The 25179-nt window shown below is 32.0% G+C and overlaps 1 protein-coding gene across 1 annotated transcript in view; it reads left to right on the plus strand.

Annotated features, from left to right (window-relative positions):
- Nucleotides 1–25179, plus strand: part of LOC108905962 (complexin) — a 1206537-nt gene that overhangs the window by 514629 nt on the left and 666729 nt on the right. Inside the window, exon 5 of the mRNA XM_018709052.1 lies at nucleotides 17698–17765. Coding sequence (XP_018564568.1) covers nucleotides 17711–17765 — 55 coding nt within the window. The 5' untranslated portion in view covers nucleotides 17698–17710. The remainder of the gene's footprint in view (nucleotides 1–17697; nucleotides 17766–25179) is intronic.

Raw genomic sequence — 25179 nt, forward strand, 5'->3', positions numbered from 1 at the left:
AATAATGTGACCATTAATTAAAACCGAGATGAACTGTCTAATTTGTAAGATGTACAATTTTCTTTATGTAGCTCTGGGGATGCATTTATTATCGCTATAAGGAGAAATACGTTTTGCTGAGTACAGCCATTTGCCAAGTTGTGAATAAAAATCGCCTCCATCCGTCATGATGTATCTAGATTGAGATACCCGTTAAAGTATATTATTTTACTAACAATCATTAATTCAAGAAGGCAAAACGTCGATCGGAAAATAGGAGTAATTTTGCATGTACCTTTATGTAAAAAGTCTTCATTCCGGAGTTCATTATGTAAATTAAGTTGTCAGGCGTTTTCTTTGATTTATAGCAGACTGGAAACGAGAAATGTGCGTAATATACTGGTCTCTAAATTGCGACTGAAGTCCGGATTCGTAAGTCCGGATTGTTCTCGGTTAACTCGGTAGAAATAAGATGGAACTGCTTTTTTAATTATACGTACTTCGAAAAACCTCTTCAGGACACTTGAATATTTTACAGAACGCAACGAACCAGTACACAGAGCAAATATAAATATGGGCCAGAATTTCCTTTGAAGAAGAAAGTGGTATGTAACATGGTAATCAGTCAGGAAATTTTTCAGTCACGTTCATATGCTGTTTTTCAAGTAATTTGTCAAGACAAAAATCATAGGAAGTTAAGTCAAGGGATCTCACAGGCCATACCAAATCACCAAAACAAGAAATAAATTGCTTTAAAGGGAGCGTTTATATGCGCAGGTTTTTGTCCAGTATTTTAGAAAATCTAAGTAAGTTAGAAACAATATCTCTTAACTGTACCAGATGTATAGGATTTCTTCAGGGTATAAGACAACTGACAATACATTCAAAATAAGAAAAAAAGCATATGTTTACCGCGTATGTTTATTTTACGTTTCTTGAATTTTGCACGCCTGTTGAAACATAATCACACCCCGCAGAATCTTTTTGGAAGCTATTAACCCATGAATTTATTATAATTATTGAATATATTTACTTTGCTGGACAAAACAGGAAAGGCACATTTTCTGATGTTTACATGTTTTCCGTGATTTTTCAATGCGAAAAATTATAGGAAGTTGCTCTAGTTTAGCGTTACTTTTGTCCTACTCAAGTAACCAATAACCAAAAGGCATTTTCTGGATAATATCTGTCTAATTTTTTATAGAATTTCCATGCATTACATAGAATATCCCTTCATTACTTCCCCTAATTTCGTTCTATTATCTCGCATTTTCATTACCTGTGATATATTTTTCTGCCTGCTTTAGGAAAACAAGTATAAAGAAAATGAAGTTAAAATCAATAAAAAATGCATTAAATTTTTCAAGAAGTTGAACATTCTAGTTCCTAATATTGTATTATTGATATTTATAACTTCAGTGACGTTTAAGCTTTGAAATTACAACGTTTTTTTGTATTTTGTGCCCCTGAGACGCTCACCCTCACCGTTTATCGAATACAGAAACTCACCCTACGCCTATACATTGTACCAAATAGTAATTGTTGCAAGAATGAAATTTCTGAAAGCGAAACTTGATCATTTCATATGGCCACGATTTGAAGTAAAATGCACCAATTTTTTAAATAAGTATAACATATAAGTATAGGCAAAGGTTATCATGGTTGTAATACATTATTACATTGTTTTCATTGTATCAATATTTGTGTTATAGCAATATTATGTTGTTTTTTTTTAAGAAATGATGATTCTATATTTGTTCATTTTTATACATTCTACATTAGATATTGTTCTTTTTGAAAAATTTAATGCAATTTTTATTGATTTTAACTTCATTTTCTTTATACTTGTTTTCCTAGAGCAGGCAGAAGAATATATCACAGGTAATGAAAATGCGAGATAATAGAACGAAATTAGGGGAAGTAATGAAGGGATATTCTATGTAATGCATGGAAATTCTATAAAAAATTAGACACAGATATTATCCAGAAAATGCCTTTTGGTTATTGGTTACTTGAGTAGGACAAAAGTAACGCTAAACTAGAGCAACTTCCTTTAATTTTTCGCATTGAAAAATCACGGAAAACATGTAAACATCAGAAAATGTACCTTTCCTGTTTTGTCCAGCAAAGTAAAGATATTCAATAAGTATAATAAATTCATGGGTTAATAGCTTCCAAAAAGATTCGAGGTGTGATTATGTTTCAACAGGCGTGCAAAATTCAATAAATGTAAAATACGCGGTAAACATATGGTTTTTTTTCCTTATTTTGAATGTATTGTCAGTTGTCTTATACCCTGAAGAAATCCTATATAACTGGTACAGTTAAGAGATATTGTTTCTAACTTACTTAGATTTTCTAAAATACTGGACAAAAACCTGCGCATATAAACGCTCCCTTTAAAGCAATTTATTTCTTGTTTTGGTGATTTGGTATGGCCTGTGAGATCCCTTGACTTAACTTCCTATGATTTTTGTCTTGACAAATTACTTGAAAAACAGCATATGAACGTGACTGAAAAATTTCCTGACTGATTACCATGTTACATACCACTTTCTTCTTCAAAGGAAATTCTGGCCCATATTTATATTTGCTCTGTGTACTGGTTCGTTGCGTTCTGTAAAATATTCAAGTGTCCTGAAGAGGTTTTTCGAAGTACGTATAATTAAAAAAGCAGTTCAATCTTATTTCTACCGAGTTAACCGAGAACAATCCGGACTTACGAATCCGGACTTCAGTCGCAATTTAGAGACCAGTATATTACGCACATTTCTCGTTTCCAGTCTGCTATAAATCAAAGAAAACGCCTGACAACTTAATTTACATAATGAACTCCGGAATGAAGACTTTTTACATAAAGGTACATGCAAAATTACTCCTATTTTCCGATCGACGTTTTGCCTTCTTGAATTAATGATTGTTAGTAAAATAATATACTTTAACGGGTATCTCAATATAGATATATCATGACGGATGGAGGCGATTTTTATTCACAACTTGGCAAATGGCTGTACTCAGCAAAACGTATTTCTCCTTATAGCGATAATAAATGCATCCCCAGAGCTACATAAAGAAAATTGTACATCTTACAAATTAGACAGTTCATCTCGGTTTTAATTAATGGTCACATTATTCCAACTCGCAATTTGTATTCGACTGTGATGTTAATTTTTTTAGATTTATATGCTGCTTTCATAATACTCGTAATTAGGGTTGAAATATGTTGTACTGAACAAAACAGATTAATATTTTTATGTCTACCCATTATCAATTGAGAAAACGTTAATAATTAAGAATATTGCAATAAGCTGCCATAGACTAATTTCTAGGTACCTAAAGAAATAATTGCATATACACAAGCTACAATTAAGAACAATCTATAGGTACTAATGGAAAAACATATACCTAGTACAGAAATTATGAGTTAATGAAACATATTATCGTCTAGAAAATTCCTTCCTATCCTAGTTTGTACAATTTTTACTCGAAAAAATTCCTATCCGCGAGATTATTGTAAAATTGTCTAAAGGAACATAATACAAGACATCTCTCATCTCGTGAGTCAAAAAATTTTATTAGCTAACTTTTCTATTTAAACAAATAAGTGAGGAAAACANTTCCGCCATCTTCTTCTCCTTCCCATTTGTTGGACCTCTACGCATGTGATGCTGACGGATAGATTGTGAGGTCGATTCCTGTGACGTCGACGACCTCCGCTGGTGAAAATTGGAACTACTGGAACCGGAACTGCGGCCATCACGGGAACAGGAAGAACGGCCATTTTGGAAATGGAAACCCCCTTGTATTCTATGCACTGGTTGATTAACTTCAACGAAAGAAACATGCCTTTCTGCTGCCTCCATGTTTCTTGCAGTTAGAAACGCTTCATTAAATTTCAGAACTTTTTCTGAAAATAATCGTTGTTTGATCATCTCATTGGACAGCCCTGATACAAATTGGTCTCGTAAATTTTCATCCGACTTTTCTTTGAAGTCACATGTTTTGGCTAAATTTTTGAGAGCACCCATATATTGTGTAATAGATTCCCCCTTTTCTTGTCTTCTTTGACGGAATTTATGTCTTTCTGCAATTATGGAAGGTTCGGGTTGGAGATGGTCTTTAACTACCTTAATCAAATCCTTGTATTCCTTTTCTTCTGGAGCATTTGGACTGCATAAATCTACCATTAATTCGTAGGTTTCATCACCAACAACTGTTAATAACGTAGCCACTTTTAAATTGTCTTCAATTTTGTTTGCAATAAAATATTGTTCTAGTCGAGCAATGTACGTTTTCCAGTTTTTGCCAGAAGATAATTCGAATTCATTAATTTTTCCTACAGACATTTTTACTTTTCTTTTTTATCCTCGTCGCCACTTGTGGTGTTCTTGCCGAGTATATTCAAACGAGGTTTTATTTTTAAGTGCCTTTATTTTAAGACGGATACATATATATTTACAGAGAACAAAAAAGGTATTCTAATAAAAACATACATAGAAATACATAGTGCGACAATATAAAAAGACCTACATTAAATTACTCAGGGAGCGAAAGATAAATATTTATTTGCCACAGTATGTACATCTTTCAAGTAAATCTTCACTGTGGGCATTATGCGGTCTTGAAAAATTAAAACTAACACCAGGAAAACTGTTGTTCTTCGGCTGCACTTCGGCTAAGGCATGTGAATTTTCTTCTGTCCACATATGGTTTTTTTAATCATTTACTGTAAATCTCTTGGCAGTAAATAAGATATGTACCAGTAACTTAAGATTTTACTTAGTCTTTTGGGTAAAAGATCCTAAATTTATTTCAAGATATAGCCCACAGTCACATCGTTGATATATTTTAATGCAAAGCAACATTGCCAGTGCTAGTGTCCGGTTCACTATCAATCAAATGCATATTGACTCTTCCAAATTCTATTTTTTTTTTAAATTCCACTTTCACGTAGTTGTTTATGGGGGCTTACAGAAAGGTCTGATGAGGATTAATTTCAGCGTAAATTCGAGATTCTTCTAGAAGGTAATTGGCAAGACCATAAACTAAATATATTTTGGTTATCTCGGCGTTACCGTGGTCTTACATCGTAGGTAAATGTGTCAAATTTGCAGTAATAATTGTTATTAATTGTTGAGAATTGGAATGAGTGTGCAAGCATAGAAATAAAATAATAAGAACCGTTAGAAACATAAAAAACAATTGAGAGATTTGTTTTTCTGTCTTGCCATTACCATTATTATGATTAAGAAAGTCACTCCTTGTAAGACGATAATTAAAAATAAAAAATCTTTATTTTAAACGAAGAAAGAAAATTTCACTTTCCCCTTACAGTCCACTAAAACATAAACTACATGTTTCCATAAACATTAATGCATGTGTTAATAGTTTCCTAAAAACATGAAATTATGTTTATAATGTCGTACGCGATTTTCTGGATATTCAACAAGCGTGTAAAATTCAGAAAACGGTAAAATTTCCTTTTTATTTTCTTATTTTGAATGTACTATTGTCAGTTGTTTTATACCCTGAACAAAACTTATACAAGTGGTACAGTGAAGAGATATTCTAACTTGCTTAGACTTTCCAAAATGTTACAAAAAAAATTGTACATATGCGCCCTCCTTAAGAAAAAAATGGAAACAAGATTTTTCTCTTCACTTAATTATGTATATACCTAATATAGTTAAAGTTAAAAAATACTGTTTACTATAACGTTTATATACATCATCTAATTAACAAGCTGTTTCGTCATAAATTCGATATAAAGTACAGTACTTCAGAAGCAATAAAAAACCGGTATCAGATCGTATTACGCCAGACATTTAACAGCTTGTTAAGTTAAAACGTCAGTATTATAACTCGCAACTGCAATGACGGCGTCGCATCACATATGCATTCACATATTTTTTATCGTTGTTATCATATTTGTCGGGGAAAAAGCGCATGGCTACACCAGATAATTTTTGTATCAATTTTTCACTGCAGCGGCGAATAAATATCCAGTAAATGTAAATTTCGTGCACATACAGTCTAGTTGATGATGAATCGATTCTTTTCGTCCCATTAATGTATAATAATTTATTTTAAATACATTTTTAGCGGGACAAAAGGCCATTAATAATCGGAATAAATGTCGGCGTGGCGGGAGCGTTCGCTACAATCTAGGTTAAATTTACTACGCTGTATATCTTACTGACGTAGTTCAGATTTAGTACTCACGTAGTTTCATAGTAAATGTATTAGAAGCTTGGTATATATCTCATGGAAAGGGTTCTAGTAAGTAATTCTATATTTCTTTTGTTATACATTTTTAATATAACTTTTTATTTTTCTACTTTTTATTTTTCTGCAAAATATACTTAGCTAATTCAAACCAAGTCTTCAGTTTTCCTAAAATTATCATATGGTGGAGTCCTATTTGCACTTTTACAGATATACTCTACTCCACGTACAAATAATATATTAAAATATTCGCCTATTTACACAATGCGTAATTGTTGTAATTTATTAGGAAATGAGTTAGATGTTTTCAATTCCAGCGCTACCAAAATAAAATCATTGAATTTTATTTGATGTGTTTATATGCTATTTTATTATTTGCAGTATTTGACTATTGGTGTAGTTTAAGTTTCTATTGGTTTGATTATTAAGATTGTTTCAAAACGTATAAGATTCACTTAGGATTACGACCATCCTTTAATTAATTTCCGGTTAATAGTAATAAATAGTAATAGTACGTTTATTAGTCCAACAGGCACAAACCCAATACAGGACATTACAGAAATAATACATACAAGTAAAATGTAAAATGAAAAAAGTTAAACATACGTCTAAAATAAAGTAAGTACGATAATACAAAGAGCATACAAAAAATAATCATTAAAAAAATAAAGTATAAAATGTCATAAAAAGTTATAAGCGCACATCGTAGGTAGTCTTTAGCAGCTGTTGTAAACTTGATACATTTATATCACACATATCAAATAATAAATTTAAATTAGATGTCATATTACATACAGGTGATCATAAGTTTAGTTCTAGCAAATTGACAATAAAATATTGCATGAGATCTGATTGACAAACGCGGCACCAAGAAATTAAGCTGAGAAAGAATATATAAATAATAAGGACAGTCAATCAAATTATGTAATAGATTTTAAATAAATCTGACAGAGCATACAAATCTTCTTTTTTCTAAGGACTGAAAATTAAATCTAGTTTATATTATCAATACCTCGTTAGAGACAAATTCTATCACATCGATCTGTAAATGAAAGATATTTCAGAAACTTTCTCTGAATAGATTTAATATTGTCAACATAACAGTCGTAATATGGATACCAAACCAAAGAAGAGTGGATCTAACGAAAGTATAATATAGTATTTTAAGGTATTAGGGTCTCTACATGATTTGCTGTTTCTTATTATAAATCCTAATTTCTTAGAAACTGCCTTGACAATATAATCATAATCAACATGTTGTGAAAAACTTAAAGTTGGTATTGTCAAATAAAAACCCCAAATCCTCAGTAGAACTGTGTCGAATGATTGTTTGTGAATCAATGTAATAATCGTATATAACAAGACTGAATTTAAGAGTGTATTTTGCATTTATTAACATTAAAGTTAAGTTTGTTGTTAACAGACCAAGCTATATGTTTGTTAAGTTCTTTCTGAACAGTGTGGGTCTGGTTGATAAATTTTGACGTCATCAGCATACAAAACACAATTTAGCACATTGTCAAGGTCGTTAATAAATAGAAGACAAAGTAGCGGGTCCAAGTTCGAACCCTGAGGAACCTCCAATGTAACTACATAATATGTCTGTAACATATACAGGGTGTTAAAAAAAGAGTGTAAAATATTTCAGGAGGTAATAGTATGAACCAAAATAAGCAGAAAAGTCTTAATAAACATGGGTCCGCAAAGTAACGGTTGCGGAGATATGGACCACTATTCGTTTTNTCTGTCTAATTTTTTATAGAATTTCCATGCATTACATAGAATATCCCTTCATTACTTCCCCTAATTTCGTTCTATTATCTCGCATTTTCATTACCTGTGATATATTTTTCTGCCTGCTTTAGGAAAACAAGTATAAAGAAAATGAAGTTAAAATCAATAAAAAATGCATTAAATTTTTCAAGAAGTTGAACATTCTAGTTCCTAATATTGTATTATTGATATTTATAACTTCAGTGACGTTTAAGCTTTGAAATTACAACGTTTTTTTGTATTTTGTGCCCCTGAGACGCTCACCCTCACCGTTTATCGAATACAGAAACTCACCCTACGCCTATACATTGTACCAAATAGTAATTGTTGCAAGAATGAAATTTCTGAAAGCGAAATTTGATCATTTCATATGGCCACGATTTGAAGTAAAATGCACCAATTTATTAAATAAGTATAACATATAAGTATAGGCAAAGGTTATCACGGTTGTAATACATTATTACATTGTTTTCATTGTATCAATATTTGTGTTATAGCAATATTATGTTGTTTTTTTTTTTAAGAAATGATTATTCTATATTTGTTCATTTTTATACATTCTACATTAGATATTGTTCTTTTTGAAAAATTTAATGCAATTTTTATTGATTTTAACTTCATTTTCTTTATACTTGTTTTCCTAGAGCAGGCAGAAGAATATATCACAGGTAATGAAAATGCGAGATAATAGAACGAAATTAGGGGAAGTAATGAAGGGATATTCTATGTAATGCATGGAGATTCTATAAAAAATTAGACACAGATATTATCCAGAAAATGCCTTTTGGTTATTGGTTACTTGAGTAGGACAAAAGTAACGCTAAACTAGAGCAACTTCCTTTAATTTTTCGCATTGAAAAATCACGGAAAACATGTAAACATCAGAAAATGTACCTTTCCTGTTTTGTCCAGCAAAGTAAAGATATTCAATAAGTATAATAAATTCATGGGTTAATAGCTTCCAAAAAGATTCGAGGTGTGATTATGTTTCAACAGGCGTGCAAAATTCAATAAATGTAAAATACGCGGTAAACATATGGTTTTTTTTCCTTATTTTGAATGTATTGTCAGTTGTCTTATACCCTGAAGAAATCCTATATAACTGGTACAGTTAAGAGATATTGTTTCTAACTTACTTAGATTTTCTAAAATACTGGACAAAAACCTGCGCATATAAACGCTCCCTTTAAAGCAATTTATTTCTCGTTTTGGTGATTTGGTATGGCCACTGAGATCCCTTGACTTAACTTCCTATGATTTTTGTCTTGAAAAATTACTTGAAAAACAGCATATGAACGTGACTGAAAAATTTTCTGACTGGTTACCATGGCGTCGTAGGTTTAGATTTTTTGACATTTCGAGAAACATACCACTTTCTTCTTCAAAGGAAATTCTGAAACTGGAAACTGAGTCCTCTGGCCCATATTTATATTTGCTCTGTGTACTGGTTCGTTGCGTTCTGTAAAATATTCAAGTATCCTGAAGAGGTTTTTCGAAGTACGTATAATTATAAAAGCAGTTCCATCTTATTTCTACCGAGTTAACCGAGAACAATCCGTACATTACTCGTTTCCAGTCTGCTATAAATCAGAAAGAAAACGCCTGGAAAGTGAGGAATCGGAGAAAGCACTTATATACAGGGTGTTCTTTTTAAAATAACGAAGTTATCGATACATAATTCTGGACGATAGTCCAGAAGAAACGGAGCACTCTATATAACTGAAAATATTTTACAGGGACGCCCAATATAATTCCAGATAACTTTTATAATAAACATTTTTTTATTAAATTTGAAATAACAGCTATGGAAGAATCCGCCTCATGTGATACACCCGGTGTAATGATTGTTAAGCTAATATTCAAAAGCCATACAGATAAAAAATCTAAACTTTTAGTATTTACTGAAAAAAGCTTCGTGAATGATAAAATCATGTTTTTTAATTGCCCGAGGCATTGAACACAATTAACACGATTTCCATACAGAACAAACATGTGCACGTATTTTTTTTATTTGTTTCAATCAACAAATTTCAGGATTTTTTTTCAAACAAATGACGAATGTTTCATTAATAACTGAAATGTTAAAATATTAAATTTTCATATAAAGTGAAATTACGATTATCCCTGAATCCTCATCATCGTAATATTACTATAAAAAAAGAAATGAAAACGCGTAGCGCTTAAACATTAATTAAAAAAAATATATGAAATCTGTTTCGTACTGTTCGTATATTCCCTTTGTAATCCAACTGAAATTTATCTCCGCTGCTGAAGGCAAAATGTACAGGCTAAAATTGGTATCGCTCTCCACTTGCCTTCTTGGTCTAGTGAGGTCCATTTATCTGTCTCCGGAGACGATACGATTGGGGTAATCACCTTAGAGGGATAATATATCGTTCATAGTTCCTTTTTGGTAATTAAAGGTACATGTTCTTAGTTAATAGCTCCTGGCACATTGCAGTATATATTCTCTCCTATTCCAATAACTAACAGTGAACTACTTGCGAAACATACAGTCACAGAGACAATACACGGACATGAAGATAAGACAAACATACCTACTGCTAACCACGCATAAATTTCATAACACTTTAGGTACATAAAGTATCAATTAAGACGACACTAAGCTTTTAGATTGTATTTACTGGTATATAAAATAATAATGGCTCAGTTTTCGTATGAACAATAATTTCGACGAAAAATGGACACAGTATTTAAATTTGTAACATACATATACTAAAGTATATGAAAAATTTGCTGGAAAGTATACGACGATATGAATTGGGTACTACACTCTTGTACACATTTTTATTGTTGATTTCTCGAGAAATAGTTATTCTTGATAAAAAGTTTCGCTTATCTTGGGAAGCCATGGGCATATGTAATAAAACATACAGGGCTTCCAAAAAAAGTTTTCCCTAAGCAGAGTGCCTTTAATTTTTCATTAAAAACTGTATTTAACAAAGTTGTTCGATAACTCAAAAAATGCTTAAATACGGGGTTTAGTCAGAAAGTAACAATTAGCACATTTTGCATAAAAAAAAAACCGCAATTTTTAATTGTCTTACATACCATATAATTATCATGCATATTTCTTTATCAATGTCAAAGTTAACATATTTATTTTTATTAACTGCTCACCGAACAATTTTTATGAATAATGCTAACCCTGGAGCAACGAATTTATCTTGTGAAATGTTATGGAATCGGAGCAATTCGCAAGCTAATTATAAAATTTGTATCGTATTGATAGAATTGAAGCTGTAAATTCAGTAAATAAATGATTTAAAGAGAGAAAAAGCTCTAAGAATGTAACGATAACACAGCCACACACAAAAAAAGTTGTCTGTATTTTTCATGCGACATATGTTATCCCCAGTATTATTGCCTCCTGATCACGAATCCTCAAAAAAACAGGTAAATTAAGGTCAGATATCACGAATTTTCAAAATATAACAGATTTGGTATACGGGGGTTTTCGGGGTCGCTGATCACGGTTCTGAGATCAATTTTGCAAAATTCAAGATCCAAGGTGGCCGACCAAATTTTCGGTGTCGCTGATTACGAATTCGAGGTCAGAATTGCGAAATTCATTGTGTAATATTTTTTGTTTACTTTATAACCTGAGTACCCAATCATGTTTTAATCTTCTTAAAGTACATAGGCGATTGATTAAATTTTTAAAAACGAAAACGAAAACCCTCGTATACCAAATTTGGCGCAAATCTGTTATTTTTTGAAAATTTGGTTGGCCATCTTGGATCCGCCATCTTGAATTTTACAAAATTGGCCTCGGATCCGTGATCAGCGACCCAGACAACCCTGTATACCAAATTTGGCGTGAATCTGTAATATTTTGAAAATTCGTGATATATGATCTTAATTGACCCGTTTTTTTAGGTTAGAAAAAGAACCATCAATTCTGACTGCGGATTCACGTTCGGCGCTCTTAACCACATAAATGAATATTTAAATATAGAAAAAAAGTTGTTTGTACTTTTCCTAGCACTTCTTCGTGAATTTTTGCTATTTTTGACCTGTTTTTTTGAGGTTAGAATGTGATAGCTCAATTCTGACACCGGATTCATGATCAGGAGGCAAAAATACTACGGATAACATGTGTCGCAGGAAAAGTACAGACAACTTTTTTTTGTGTGGCTGTGTAATCAACGAATTGTACTAACTCTTTCTGTAATTGCGGTTGACATAAATACATAATGATATTGTCAAAGGCATTACTGTTAGTGCTATTCAAATAATTTTTATGAAGAAATTTTTTATTAAAGTTTTATAGGTAGGTATTAAAATGATATCATTACAAGTGCAGCAAAAAGGTTAAAATTTTATGACAACCGAAACAAATTAAAAATTTTCTAATCAAATGCATATGTAATGAGATATTGTTTTATACTTTATGCTCGATTTTTAGGCAAATGTATGTAAAGCTTTACCGAATACAGCTACCTAATTAATATAACTGAGTTTAAGTATAATAAGTATTTTTAAATTTGTGGTTAAATTAAGGAAAAATAACTGGAATTAAGTTTTAATGAATGTTTACTTTATTAAAATGTAAGTAAGTACTTATATTATCTTAATATTTAGGATAGATAGGTAATCTGTATTATTATTGTTATTATTAATATTTCTGCCACTGGACGTACCTATGTATGTACCTATCCCCATTAATTAACGTTCTTGTTTACTTTACTGTAACATAATATTCAATAGCATATGTAATATGTAATCAGTTTGGATTGTATGTACAGTGTGTTCTACTTTGTGCAGCACCATCTTTGTATTTTAAAACACATTGGTTGATATTCAAAATTTGTTTGAACATGGAGTCCTTGATGAGATTTATATCACCACATGCACCTAATTTATATTTCTACCATAATTATGTTGTCCACTTTGTGCAAAAAGCTTGAAACAATTGAAAAATTGTAATAGACGTTGTTTTTCATTGAAATTTTGTTATATATCTCACTACACATTTTGGTGATTCTAATTCGTAAAGCTAGAATACCTTATCTCGAATAATCCTGTTTTTCTTAAAACGACAAGGCTTGTCAAAATTAAACATGGTCCAGAAAAGTTATAGAATCGAATTGTGTATAAATATCAGACCATACTTAATTTTCAAATAGGTCAAAAGTAAAAAAAATACGTATGGAAAGCCTTAATTATAACGGGCTCCCACCATTACACAGGATTCTATGAGTGGATACATTGATCTAAGTATCCGTACAAAAATTGTGTTTTTATAAAAAAGTTTTTAAGAGGCCCCATATACAAAAATGTCTAGGATTTAAATTGGGGGTTCATGGATGCCAAAACTTAGGTCTGCCATGGCCTATCCAGGGTTCTTACACTAAAATGAACAGGAACTCCATTACGTATAAATCAGATTTGAGTTATAACCCCTGTAGGTATGTGTGGTGTTCTTGCCGAGTATATTCAAACGAGGTTTTATTTTTAAGTGCCTTTATTTTAAGACGGATACATATATATTTACAGAGAACAAAAAAGGTATTCTAATAAAAACATACATAGAAATACATAGTGCGACAATATAAAAAGACCTACATTAAATTACTCAGGGANCTGAGAACAACTGTCAAATACGTATTGTTTATTTCACTAAACATCAACCAACTATTATAAGAAAATACACAACGTTTTTGCAAAGTAAAAAAGGGGCTAAAAAACATAAAACATTCCATATCTCCCCAACAGTTACTTTGCGGACCCATGTTTATTGAGACTTTTCTGCTTATTTTGGTTCATACTATTACCTCCTTAAATATTTTACACTCTTTTTTAACACCCTGTAGAGTTCTATTACAAAGATATGAACGGAAAAAACGTAAGTAGTTCATCACTAGAACCGAATATATTAAGTTTTTGTAACAAAATCGAATAATGTATCTGTCGAAAACCTTAGAGAAATCATCCACCTAGTTTTTCAAGAATATCTGACACAAACTATGTAAAACATACAAGATTAGAAGGAGAAGATCTGTTGGACATGTTGATTTATTGAAAGCATGTTTTCTACAGTAAATTTGATGCGTTTATACAATGAAATCTCGAAAACTTTAGCAAAGTTTGCTACACCGGTAGTCTTCCGACTTCAAAATTGGGCATACGCTAGCTCTCTTCCAAAATGGAAATATTGATATTCTCAAAATAGTGAATAGTGAATAGGACAAAACGTAAGCAAAGTGTTTTGCTAAATAACTCGGTACAAGATCAGGGCCTAAGGTCTGATTGTTTTTTAACTGTTTAATTGCCAATGTTATTTCATCCTGAAACAAACACAATGTTTAAACAAGAGGTATTATTGTCACTATTTATGTTGATAACAATGTCTTGGCTAAGAAAGACACTTTCAAAATGCTGACTAAAACTTTCTATATTTGACTGAGAGTCATTGTATGTATTTTCATCTAAATGCATTATACCCGGTATTCGATCACTGCCTTCTTTACTTTGTATGAAAGATCAACAATTTTTACTGTCAGACAAAATTGAGTTTTCTGCATTAAGAATAAAAGCTGTATTAATCAATACCTTGTGTTATCTCAGACGTTTGAAATGTTGCAAGTTAATGTCAGAACCGTATTTTTTATACAACTTGAAATCATTTTGTTTCTGTTTTATATTTCTAATTCAGTATACCACTTCGGGTAAGTAAATTTTGTAATTTTGTTGGAATAATTTAATTAAGCAATTACCTTTATTAGTTAATTAATTTGGTTAATCAAAATTATTTTATATGATTTTTATGATTTTCTTATTTGAAATCAAGGAGAGATTATACTACATTGTTTATTATTTTGAACATTATATTACATCAGGTTGATAATGTGACTACAAAGTTGGAAAACTTTGTGGGCAATCATGTAATCCTGTATTATTATTGGATAAGGCGATATCTTATTCCAAATTACTTACTGGCGCCGTATTGGAGACAAAACAAACCCCAAGGACTGTCGCGCTGGCGCCTATAATATTGGGTCGATTTTTCTTCAGACACAACAATTTCCAATAAAGCGGCGGCGGTTACATTAAATGCGTCTTCGAAAATATGTTCGCATCAAATTGTGGGAATTATTAACAAATTCATATGAGAGAAGCTTTCTGGCAGGGAAAGGTCCGTATTTCTAGTATGTATATTTAGGTACCTACCGAAATTTACAGAATAATAGTAAGCGTGAAAATAAAATTGTTTTACTTGTTACTATGATTTAAATTTTACTCAAATAATGTTGCAACTTTCAAAATGCATTGTAAGACTCCTAACATAACTTAATATTTGAATCATTATTTTCTCACATGTACAAATAAACGTAATCAATTTTAGTAACGTATTCACTAAGCAAGTTTATATTAAAGAAATATTTAGAACTTCAAATAAATTTTAAAACAATTGTTATTTTCAGGAATTTGTACCTACAAATATTTTTGCATTTTGAAATACATATGCATACAATCTAGAATTTTTAAGAAATATTGAGGATGTTAGTTCTTAAAATTTAACCGCAAAGACATTGAAGACTACCACCAAATTCCTATTCTTTCGGTGTATGTATTTTTTTTTCTTAATTATGCGGCAAATTTACGTTACAATTTTAACCTAATACTCGGAACTATTTTAAATTTAGGTATATTTTACCTTGAATTAACTTTTTTATTTTTCATTTTTGACCTAAAAGTAAAAATTTTTCAAGAAATACCCTACACAAAATACGTTTTAGCTCGGTTTCCAGGCAAAAATTACGTTTTCATTGGGTACACTACTTCAAAAGTATATGGCTAGTTTAAGTATAGATTATCTCCATAGCTAGAAAATTAGGTATATTTAATTGAGTAATTATTAGTGAAGCAATGAATTACTGATTACTGGAAAAAAAATAATTTGCAAATGATGTATATACTTTCTTTGACCGATTAAAGTACATACTTCGCCTAATTATTCAACTGTGAAGATAAAGAAACATATAATGAGAGTGCATAGACAGATAGTGCATAGGCAGTCGATATTTTGTTCGGAGAATGCAAATAAACACCAAACTGATCACACATATCTGAACATGCGCAATCACGATTATATGTATATCTCCATTCTATAGCGGGTTTAAACTTATACATATAAAAAAATAGTTTATCGACAACTTAAAGGTGGAATAAACAGTATAAACGTAAATAGGGAAATATATTCAATTTAAATCTACAAGTTCTGAGACTAGGGAGATATTTTAACCTAAATCTTACATAACCTAAAAGTTAACAGTTTAGGTTTTAACGAGTTTTACTAAGGGAGAAATTTCAATGAAGGATAAAATACTAGAAAAGAATATTATAAAATGGCGTGATACTAATTGTCCGCCATATTTTTCCATTAGCTACACTGTAAAAAATCGGTGTGAGTGAAAACAATAAAGGTACAGAGTGAATCTACTAAGTGAAATGATTGAGTACATTTTCACCCAATATTGAGTATTTTGATAATTTTACTCATTTGTGATAATATTTGAGCTAACACTGAGTAGGTACTTTCAGTCAAATATAGGTAATCGTTAAATAAATTCTACAGAGAAGCTCGCATTTAATAAATTTGTATCTAAATCGGAGTAAATGTCCTCAATATTGAGTGACCCCACCCCATTCTATGGTTGTCGTGCGTTGTCTATTCCCATCGCCCCCATTTGGTCATCTAGTAGCGTGGTGTATGGCGTGCTTGAATTATATACGACATACTGATAAGGACCAATAACTCCGAAACCGGTCTATATCTGGTGGGTTAAACTGACGAACGATCCTAGCTGTTGTGCTAGGTGTTGCGAGTATAATTCAATGCCGGTCGGGGCATATAGCCCACGGAGTAGTTGTTTTTCGCAACACTAGCAATTTAAAACATTTTGTTTTCGCCCAGTTGGCGACGGTCGTGCAAATAAGTATTTGGGAAATTTTAGCAGGTCGCTTCCTACTAGTAATGGCCATGTGAATGGCGTAGTTGAAAAGTAGCGCGATAGATGGAGCCATTTACGCTCTGTGTATAAGGTACCATACTGTTTAAAAGACCTGTTTTTTTCCAATATTTTAAAAACTCTTTCATTGTAGAATTTTCCAGTACGTCTGCAAGACCTAGTAAAAGTAATAATTTTTATACTCCAAATTTTTTTTTATCAATAATCAAAATTTTTGTATACTTGCCAAATTTTATAAAAAAAATCATCATTAAAAATTATGTTAAACGATATTTATTTTGCTTAAACTTGAAAAGCAATAATAAAGTATGTATTATTAAGTATATGACGGAGACAATATGTCCTGCTATTTTAAACAGACTTCTTAGAAATTAAAAAATGATTTATTATTATTTAATGACTAAATTAAATTAAATTTTTACATAAATTGTAGATAACTTTACAAATTGAATATATTATAAAATTATTCATTAAAATAATCTGCAATTTTGAAACGGCAGGATATATTTTCACTTTCTAACAAGCAAGGGATGTACCTATTCAGAAACTCATTACTCAGATTATATCTGATAACAAAAGTTATACTTATCATAAGTGACAAAAAATCTCAGATCTAATTAGCAAATGATGTATGGTTTGCCAAACATGATAAAAGTCCATCGGTAAAAATGTATCTCCCACAAATAAATGTTCATTGTGTAGTGAAATGCGATTTTTGTTTCAGATAATCTTCAATAATGGCGGCCTTTGTTGCGAAACAAATGGTTGGAAACAAATTAAACGCCGTTAAAGGTAAATAATAGGATATAGAGATTCGTATGCTTTTTTATTCTTTTGTTATAATATAACGCATTGTTCGATAGCTTTATATCCCGTACCGCCTATGTTCCTTTGTGGCAACCTTATGTGTGGTGATGCTAAATTTTGTTTCAGTAGGAATATCGGAAATTGGGTTACGTACTTCGATATTTTATGTACACAGGCGGGTCACAACTTTTCCGTCTCAGGTCCCTAATGTAGATGAGTATTCGGGTTACTTTACTTGTTTCACACTTTAAAACGTAATATGTCTTCTACCTGAAGCAATTCAATTTTTAGTTTTTATTTTACAACATTGAGTTTGTTCTAGGTAGTTGTGACATATTTGTCCTTGTTTTATGCTTACTGAAGTATAAGCGTTAGCCATAGCTCTCTATGGAATCATTTGTTTAAAGTTTCCATGAGAGACAAGAGAAAGACAAACTTAAATAAATACATAATAAAAGTATTAAATAAGACTACAAATCAATAACTTCAGTAATTAATAATTTTTTACTGTTTTGATAACATAACAACTGCCTTGAAACATTTATTCGAAAACATTGGAGAAAAAGGGAAACGGCTTACTGGATGTTTTTTTCTGTGAGGCCACAGTGAAAAAGGGTGGTTACTATGTGAAACCACTGAGATTTCGGAACATGTTTTTATTGAAAAGTTAATCAAAGTCCAGTTTTTTGTAATAATCGTAAAAGCAGTTCTTTTTGATACTTAAACACAGCCCAGTGCCACATGAGCTGCACTTTCATTTTGTTATGTGAGGACCATCATAGTTGGTACACTATTCTTGTGCCTCTTCTCCTGTGGCACATATATTTACAAAAAGTGTCTAGTCGTCTGCCGTCTTGTCTTCTTATAACACTTATTTGTTGCTCCAATAATTGTGGAAGTTACTTGTAAAAAGTACAGGGTTTTTGTCCATCCACTGGACTAATAAATAACACAAGGATATACACAGGGATATAGTCAAAATTTATGACTTCCCGATGAGTTTCGGAGAAAAGTGAAGTTTTTAGGTGAAAATTGGTCCAAATATGGGTCAAAACTGATTTTTCCCTAAATTTTGTCCAAATATATCATTGTCGTATTATTTTGAGGCGTTGAATACGATACCATTAGTTAAATTTACCCAGAACCTCGATATTTCTCAGAAAATCCACTATTTGGAATTTTCTATTTATTTAATACCGCTCTAGGTACAATGACGAGTCAAGTCGGGCTAACTCAAATTTTTATCTGAAGATAAAATTTTTTCAATTACTTTTTTAATTTTCAGGACTGTAAAAAAAAGCACTAATTTTGGATTTTCTGGAGAAATATAGAGGTCAGAGGTAAATTTCACTAATGGTATCGTATTCAGCTCCTCAAAATACTATGAAAATGATGTATTTGGACAAAATTTAAGAAAATAAAATCACTTTTTCAACCAAAAATTTCACTTTTTTCCGAAATTTATCGGGAAATCACGATTTTTACTACAGGACTGTTTTCAGTGCATCGAATTTCTTCGGAAAAGATGTGCGTTTTTCTTTTGGATTTGGACTTCTTCTGTATGCGCCTGTGCGATGTGGCATCTTGAGTTATCATCCAATCAGGATGCCCACGTAGTTGTTTTTGACAGTTTTATCTGCAAATTGTTTTCTTCCTCTTCTTGTTATTCCACGTGCATGTTATACCCCAAGAACTGTCTCTGCAAGTTGATAGAATTTAAAAAAAATTAAAATACTCGTATATAGAGTGAAATTTCTCTTCTAAATTCTTAGGTCATTTGCTACACGACTTCTCAAGTTTTTTTCAGACTTTTGATACTTTGCCTGTACCTATATACTTGAATTTCACATACAATTTCATTCTCATCAGCTCGTAATCACGCTTTGGAGGGAAGTGTGTAAATTGGGGTATTTTTTAGATAAAAATATTAAAATTTTTGTTCGCAGTAAATTACTTATAAATTAATGAAAATTAGATTTAGTTAAATTTATAGCATTAACTAAATTTGTGCTAGCAGTTGCGGTTATACAAATAATCCATTTTAATTTTTTGTTAGTACTAGAATCAAATTCACCTTTTTTGACTGCAGACTATTATCAATGAAATGTAAATTAGATAATATCCACTGAAGACTTCCACAAGTGCTTCAGCTGATTCAAGTATTTAGGCCCACTAAGACTCCTTTTCGGGTTTCCAATGGTTTGTCGTAGTTCACTCAAAAGTTTCTCTTGGTATATTTTTCCTTATGTTTTGTAAAGGTACGTCGTCTTCGGCGCTTCAGTCAAAATTAGAAGCTACATCATCGATGAGCGCCCCTGATTATCAAATCAAAAAGTAGATCAGGGACATCATCTTCATCCAAAGAATCCAGTGTGCCATTTGATGCTACAGATTCGTTATGAGAGGGAATTTTATCCCAGAAGCTATAAGTTTTCAGATGATAGACCCTTTAACACCTATTGAGTCTACGCAGATTTTTTCTATGGACCTGTAATAAAAATTATTTATGCCCATTGGTTTCAGGAAGTAACCACATATTTTCGTTTGAAGCATTTTAGAAAAGACAACTTTCTGTTTATTTATTCCTTGGGGAATTGCCAGTAACTATCATATAACAATACAAACTTAAATTTAACACCCATAACACAGCCCCACAAAAAAAAGTATCGGATCTGGTATTCAGACCCATATATTTCCATGTTCTTTTTTCCGCTGAATCCGAATCTGCCTTCAGATTTGGCCCAACAGGTGTGACTTTTCGGGAAAATTCAAAAAACAGGACAAAATTCACAACAAACGTAATTTACGATCGACGAAAGTTATAAAAAATCAAATTATTCTACCAGCTCACTAGACGTATGATTTTTCACTCTTTTGATTCCAATTTATCATCATAGAGTCAGAAAAGCTGGTCCAATTTCATTCAAAAACAGAAAATAGATTAAAAACGCCATTTTCATGGCATAATTCGTGTTGCAGAGTTTTCTTTCTTTTTATCCACCCACCCATTTATGAATTCATACATCTTTCTATCATCCACCTGTACCACCTATAAAACCCACCCAGCCACCCATCTATCCATCTACTTTTTGTACTGAGAGACTGAGGGATGAGATAACAGCCTAGAAGATTGAGAATACAATAAAACTTGTAGAATACTCTACTTTCTAAACAAAAGAAAACGATATCTACAAATCATTCTTATTTTTGTTGCTATAACGTGTTATCTTTTCTTCAAAGGATCTATGCAAAGGCTTAAACGCTTTCGCTTGGTCCTTCTATTTTTCGTTTCTCTTTTTAACAACTTACAAAAATTGGCCATCATGTTTTCATCCCATCTTCCTTGATATCGCTGTTCCATAACCTTCAAATCCTGATGAAATCATTCGCCTTGTTCTTCGCCAAGATTCAAGATTTTCAGGAAACCAAGATTCCAGATGTAAATGAAAGAAGTGCAACTTGTAGTACATCAAACATCCCAGATCTTGGAAGTCTTTCGTCATTTTTGATACAATTTCTTCGTATTTAGGACTCTTCTTGTTTCCTAAAAAATTTGTCGCTACAGCTTTGAAATTAGTCCAAGCACTCTTCTCGATGCCACTAGTTGTAGTGATGAATGTTGCATCCTTGAACAATGTCCTAATCTGAGGTCTATCGAATACACCTTCTTTCAATTTCGCCTCAGAAGTATTCGGAAATCGGCGATATCAAGGAAGATGGGACGAAAACATGATGGCCGATTTTTGTTTGTTGTTAAAAAGAGAAACGAAAAATAGAGGGACTAAACGAAAGCGTAACTCTTTGCATAGATCCTTTGAAGAAAAAATAACACGTTATAGCAACAAAAATAAGAATGATTTGTAGATATCGTTTCCTTTTGTTTAGAAAGTAGAGTATTCTACAAGTTTTATTGCATTCTCAATCTTCTAGGCTGTTATCTCATATCTCAGCACAAAAAGTATATGGATGGGTGGGTTTTATNAGAACACGTTATAGCAACAAAAATAAGAATGATTTGTAGATATCGTTTCCTTTTGTTTAGAAAGTAGAGTATTCTACAAGTTTTATTGCATTCTCAATCTTCTAGGCCGTTATCTCATCTCTCAGTCTGTCAGTACAAAAATAGATGGATAGATGGGTGGATGGGTGGGTTTCATAGGTGGTACAGGTGGATGATAGATGATAGAATTCTTAAATGGGTGGGTGGAAAAAAAATGGATCCAGAACTCTGCAACACGAATTATGCCATGACAATGGCGTTTTTAATCTATTTTCTGTTTTTGAATGAAATTGGACCAGCTTGTCTGAATCTATGATAATAAATTGAAATTAAACGAGTGAAAAATCATACGTTTAGTGAGCTGGTAGAATAATTTGATTTTTTATAACTTTCGTCGATTGTAAATTATGTTTGTTGTGAATTTTGACCGGTTTTTTGAATTTTCCCGAAAACTCAGACCCCTTGGGCCAAATCTGAAGACAGATTCGGATTCAGCGGAAAAAAGTACATGGAAATATATGGGTCTGAATACCAGATCCGATACTTTTTTTTTGTGGGGCTGTGTAATTAATGATATTTATAAGAAACTAGTGGCAAATACTCAGTAACCAAAAAACAGCTCAGTGTACACTTACCAAACCACGTGGTTTGCAAAAACATATATAGGGGTATACAGAGCCTCATAAATGTTTACAAGCTACGTCACAACATTGCACGACTAATACTGGTGAACGAAAAATCCCTAAATCTTGGCATCCCAATATCCCCCAATATAATGATTCGTTTACAATGAACAGTAACAAACCGTTACGTTTACATTCGAGATATCCGATCGCTGATAGGTTGAATAGAATCTTGTGAGAAATTACACCAATCACAGCCGATGAAACAGAATGTTGTGTTTTAACGTAATTTTGTTCTTATTGTTTTAATAATTTTTAATTTTCCTGAAAAAGTAATTGCCAACCTGAAGGAAATAAAAATTACTATCGCAGCAATTAAAATGTTTACAGCGTCCTTCTCAAAATAATTACGACATTTAGAACATTATAAGTAAGAACGTATATTCGTTTCTATTTATTTAATCGCAGAAATGTTCAGTAATATAGAAATCGCTAAAATCTTATCGCAATCAGTTTAAATATTTGGTGAATTACCAATCTTATGCTGTGGCGTCAGAGTCCCCAGGTACCTTGTGATTCCTAATTTATTTCCTCCTAATTTTCTACTTCGCTAATTTGGATTTTCAGTAGCTTGGAAAATTAAACTACAGATATAAAATACGGTACACATTAAATCTAAATCAATTAGACATTGAGTGAGTACCTAATTTGTAAAATCCCGTACACTTTAAATAATGGGTACACTCGAAAATATATTGCCTGCTTTTTATTGGTTTCCTTAACTGGTTAGTTTAATGAAGGCTTTGCCAAGGTAGAAGGAATTATTCAGCTCGACTTTATACAAAGTAATAAAATAATTTCTGTAGAATAGCGAGTCACTAAATAGCGTATTACTTTTTTGTTTATCATGTTTCATCAGAATACCAACAACGGCCAATAGTAGTGATTAATATCTTTAATTAAATCAATAATATATCGGATTTAATCGCAACGAAACGACAACGCAGATCTCACTATCACTACATATTATAAAACAAAGTCCTCCGCCGCGTCTGTCTGTCTGTCTTTTCGTGATAAACTCAAAAACTACTGCACCGATTTTCATGCTGTTTTCACCAATGGATCGAGTGGTTCTCGAGGAAGGTTTTAGTATATAATTTGTTAAGTTTTTGTATACATTAACGATATTTGTTGGAGGTGTCGGAAAAAAATAAGCCGTCTGGGAGCTTTCAACGAAAACGCTGCCAAAATAATGTATGGTGGAATTGTGCATTTTATGTAGGTCTACAGAAAAGTCCGCGATGGCATATGTCTATCTCTTAAGGATAACATACTATATCCATTTTAATACTTAAAAAATGGGCAATTATAAAGCGGTAATTGGAAAGCTATTTACACAAATACGGTATTAATCCTTATCATTTTAAATACGTTAGTTGGCCTGAGCATTTCAAGAACATTATTTTTTTCCTTTACACCATGCAAATTAAATGAATACCTTAGGAGATATAACAAAATCAAAATAATGCGCAACGAAATTAATTTCGTGTCAACGTGATTCGACTGGGCCTCGTGGGCGCTCCGTGATCCCGCGCCTAGCGTCCGACCCGGGGAGAGGGGGGGGGGTCCGGAGGGTCCGTGTAGTGCATCAATGTATGGTGGAATTGTGTATCTTATATATATGCCTACAGAAAAGTCCGCGATGACATATGTCTATATGTTAAAGAAAACATACTACCTACATCCATTTTAATACTACTACTAATACTTTAAAAAATTGGCAATTATAAAGCGGTAATGTAAAAGCTATTTACACAAATACGGTATTAATCCTTATCATTTTAAATAAGTTAGAGGCTTTAAGCATTTCATGCACATTATTTTACTCTTTTACACCATATAATTTAAATGAATATCTTAGGAGTAATCGCAAAAAAATTACGGACGCGAGAATAAAATTCAAGCGCCTCGCTTCGCTTGATGCGATCGCCGACCCTCCCCCCGCACCGTCTTGTCTACTGTTTAGCTAATAAGCAGAACGATAACGCGCGCGTGATCCTTTAATAAACTGACTTGGAGCGAATGGAGGTGACGACTGACGACTGTGTTTTCTTTCTGGGTGTTGTTGGAAAGTTATAATTGCGTTCGATATTTTAAGGTCACATTTTTGTTTTGTATTTGTTGTCTTTAGGTAGTCGGAACATACATAGATACTTGCAAACATACTTTTATTTCATTGAGTTTTAATAATTTGTTTGTTTTTTTCTTATTGTGAATCATTTAAAACTTCATAGTCGCATTTTTGTTTCGTGTTTGTTTTCTTTAGGTAGTTAGATACCTAACTACTTACTTATTAATTAAAATTGATAGTCCTGAACATAGGTACTTTAATTTAATTCGTTTTGTTTTCACATTGTTGGTAGTTACCTATATTGTTTTAAATTTAAAGGTTTTGCATTTTTAGTTTTGAGTTCGTTTGTTGTCTTTAGGTATATAGATATATCGTGAATTATTTTAAAATTAATATTAGGGTCGCATTAGATGAAAGATGATTGATTTTTTGTTTGTTACGATTTAACTCAAAAACTACTCAACCAATTTTACCGAAAGCTACATCTCCTCGGAGTAACATAGGCTGTTTTATATTTGCCCATGCGAAGCCGGGACGGGTTGCTAGTATAAAAATAAATAATATAGCTACATTTCGTTCCCGGATAGGTTCGTGAAACAAAATCAAAAGGCTTAGAAATCTAGGGATTTTTTTTTATTTTTATCG

The sequence above is a fragment of the Anoplophora glabripennis genome, unplaced genomic scaffold, assembly GCF_000390285.2.
Source record: "Anoplophora glabripennis isolate ALB-LARVAE unplaced genomic scaffold, Agla_2.0 scaffold26, whole genome shotgun sequence".
Classification (NCBI taxonomy): Eukaryota; Metazoa; Arthropoda; class Insecta; order Coleoptera; family Cerambycidae; genus Anoplophora; species Anoplophora glabripennis.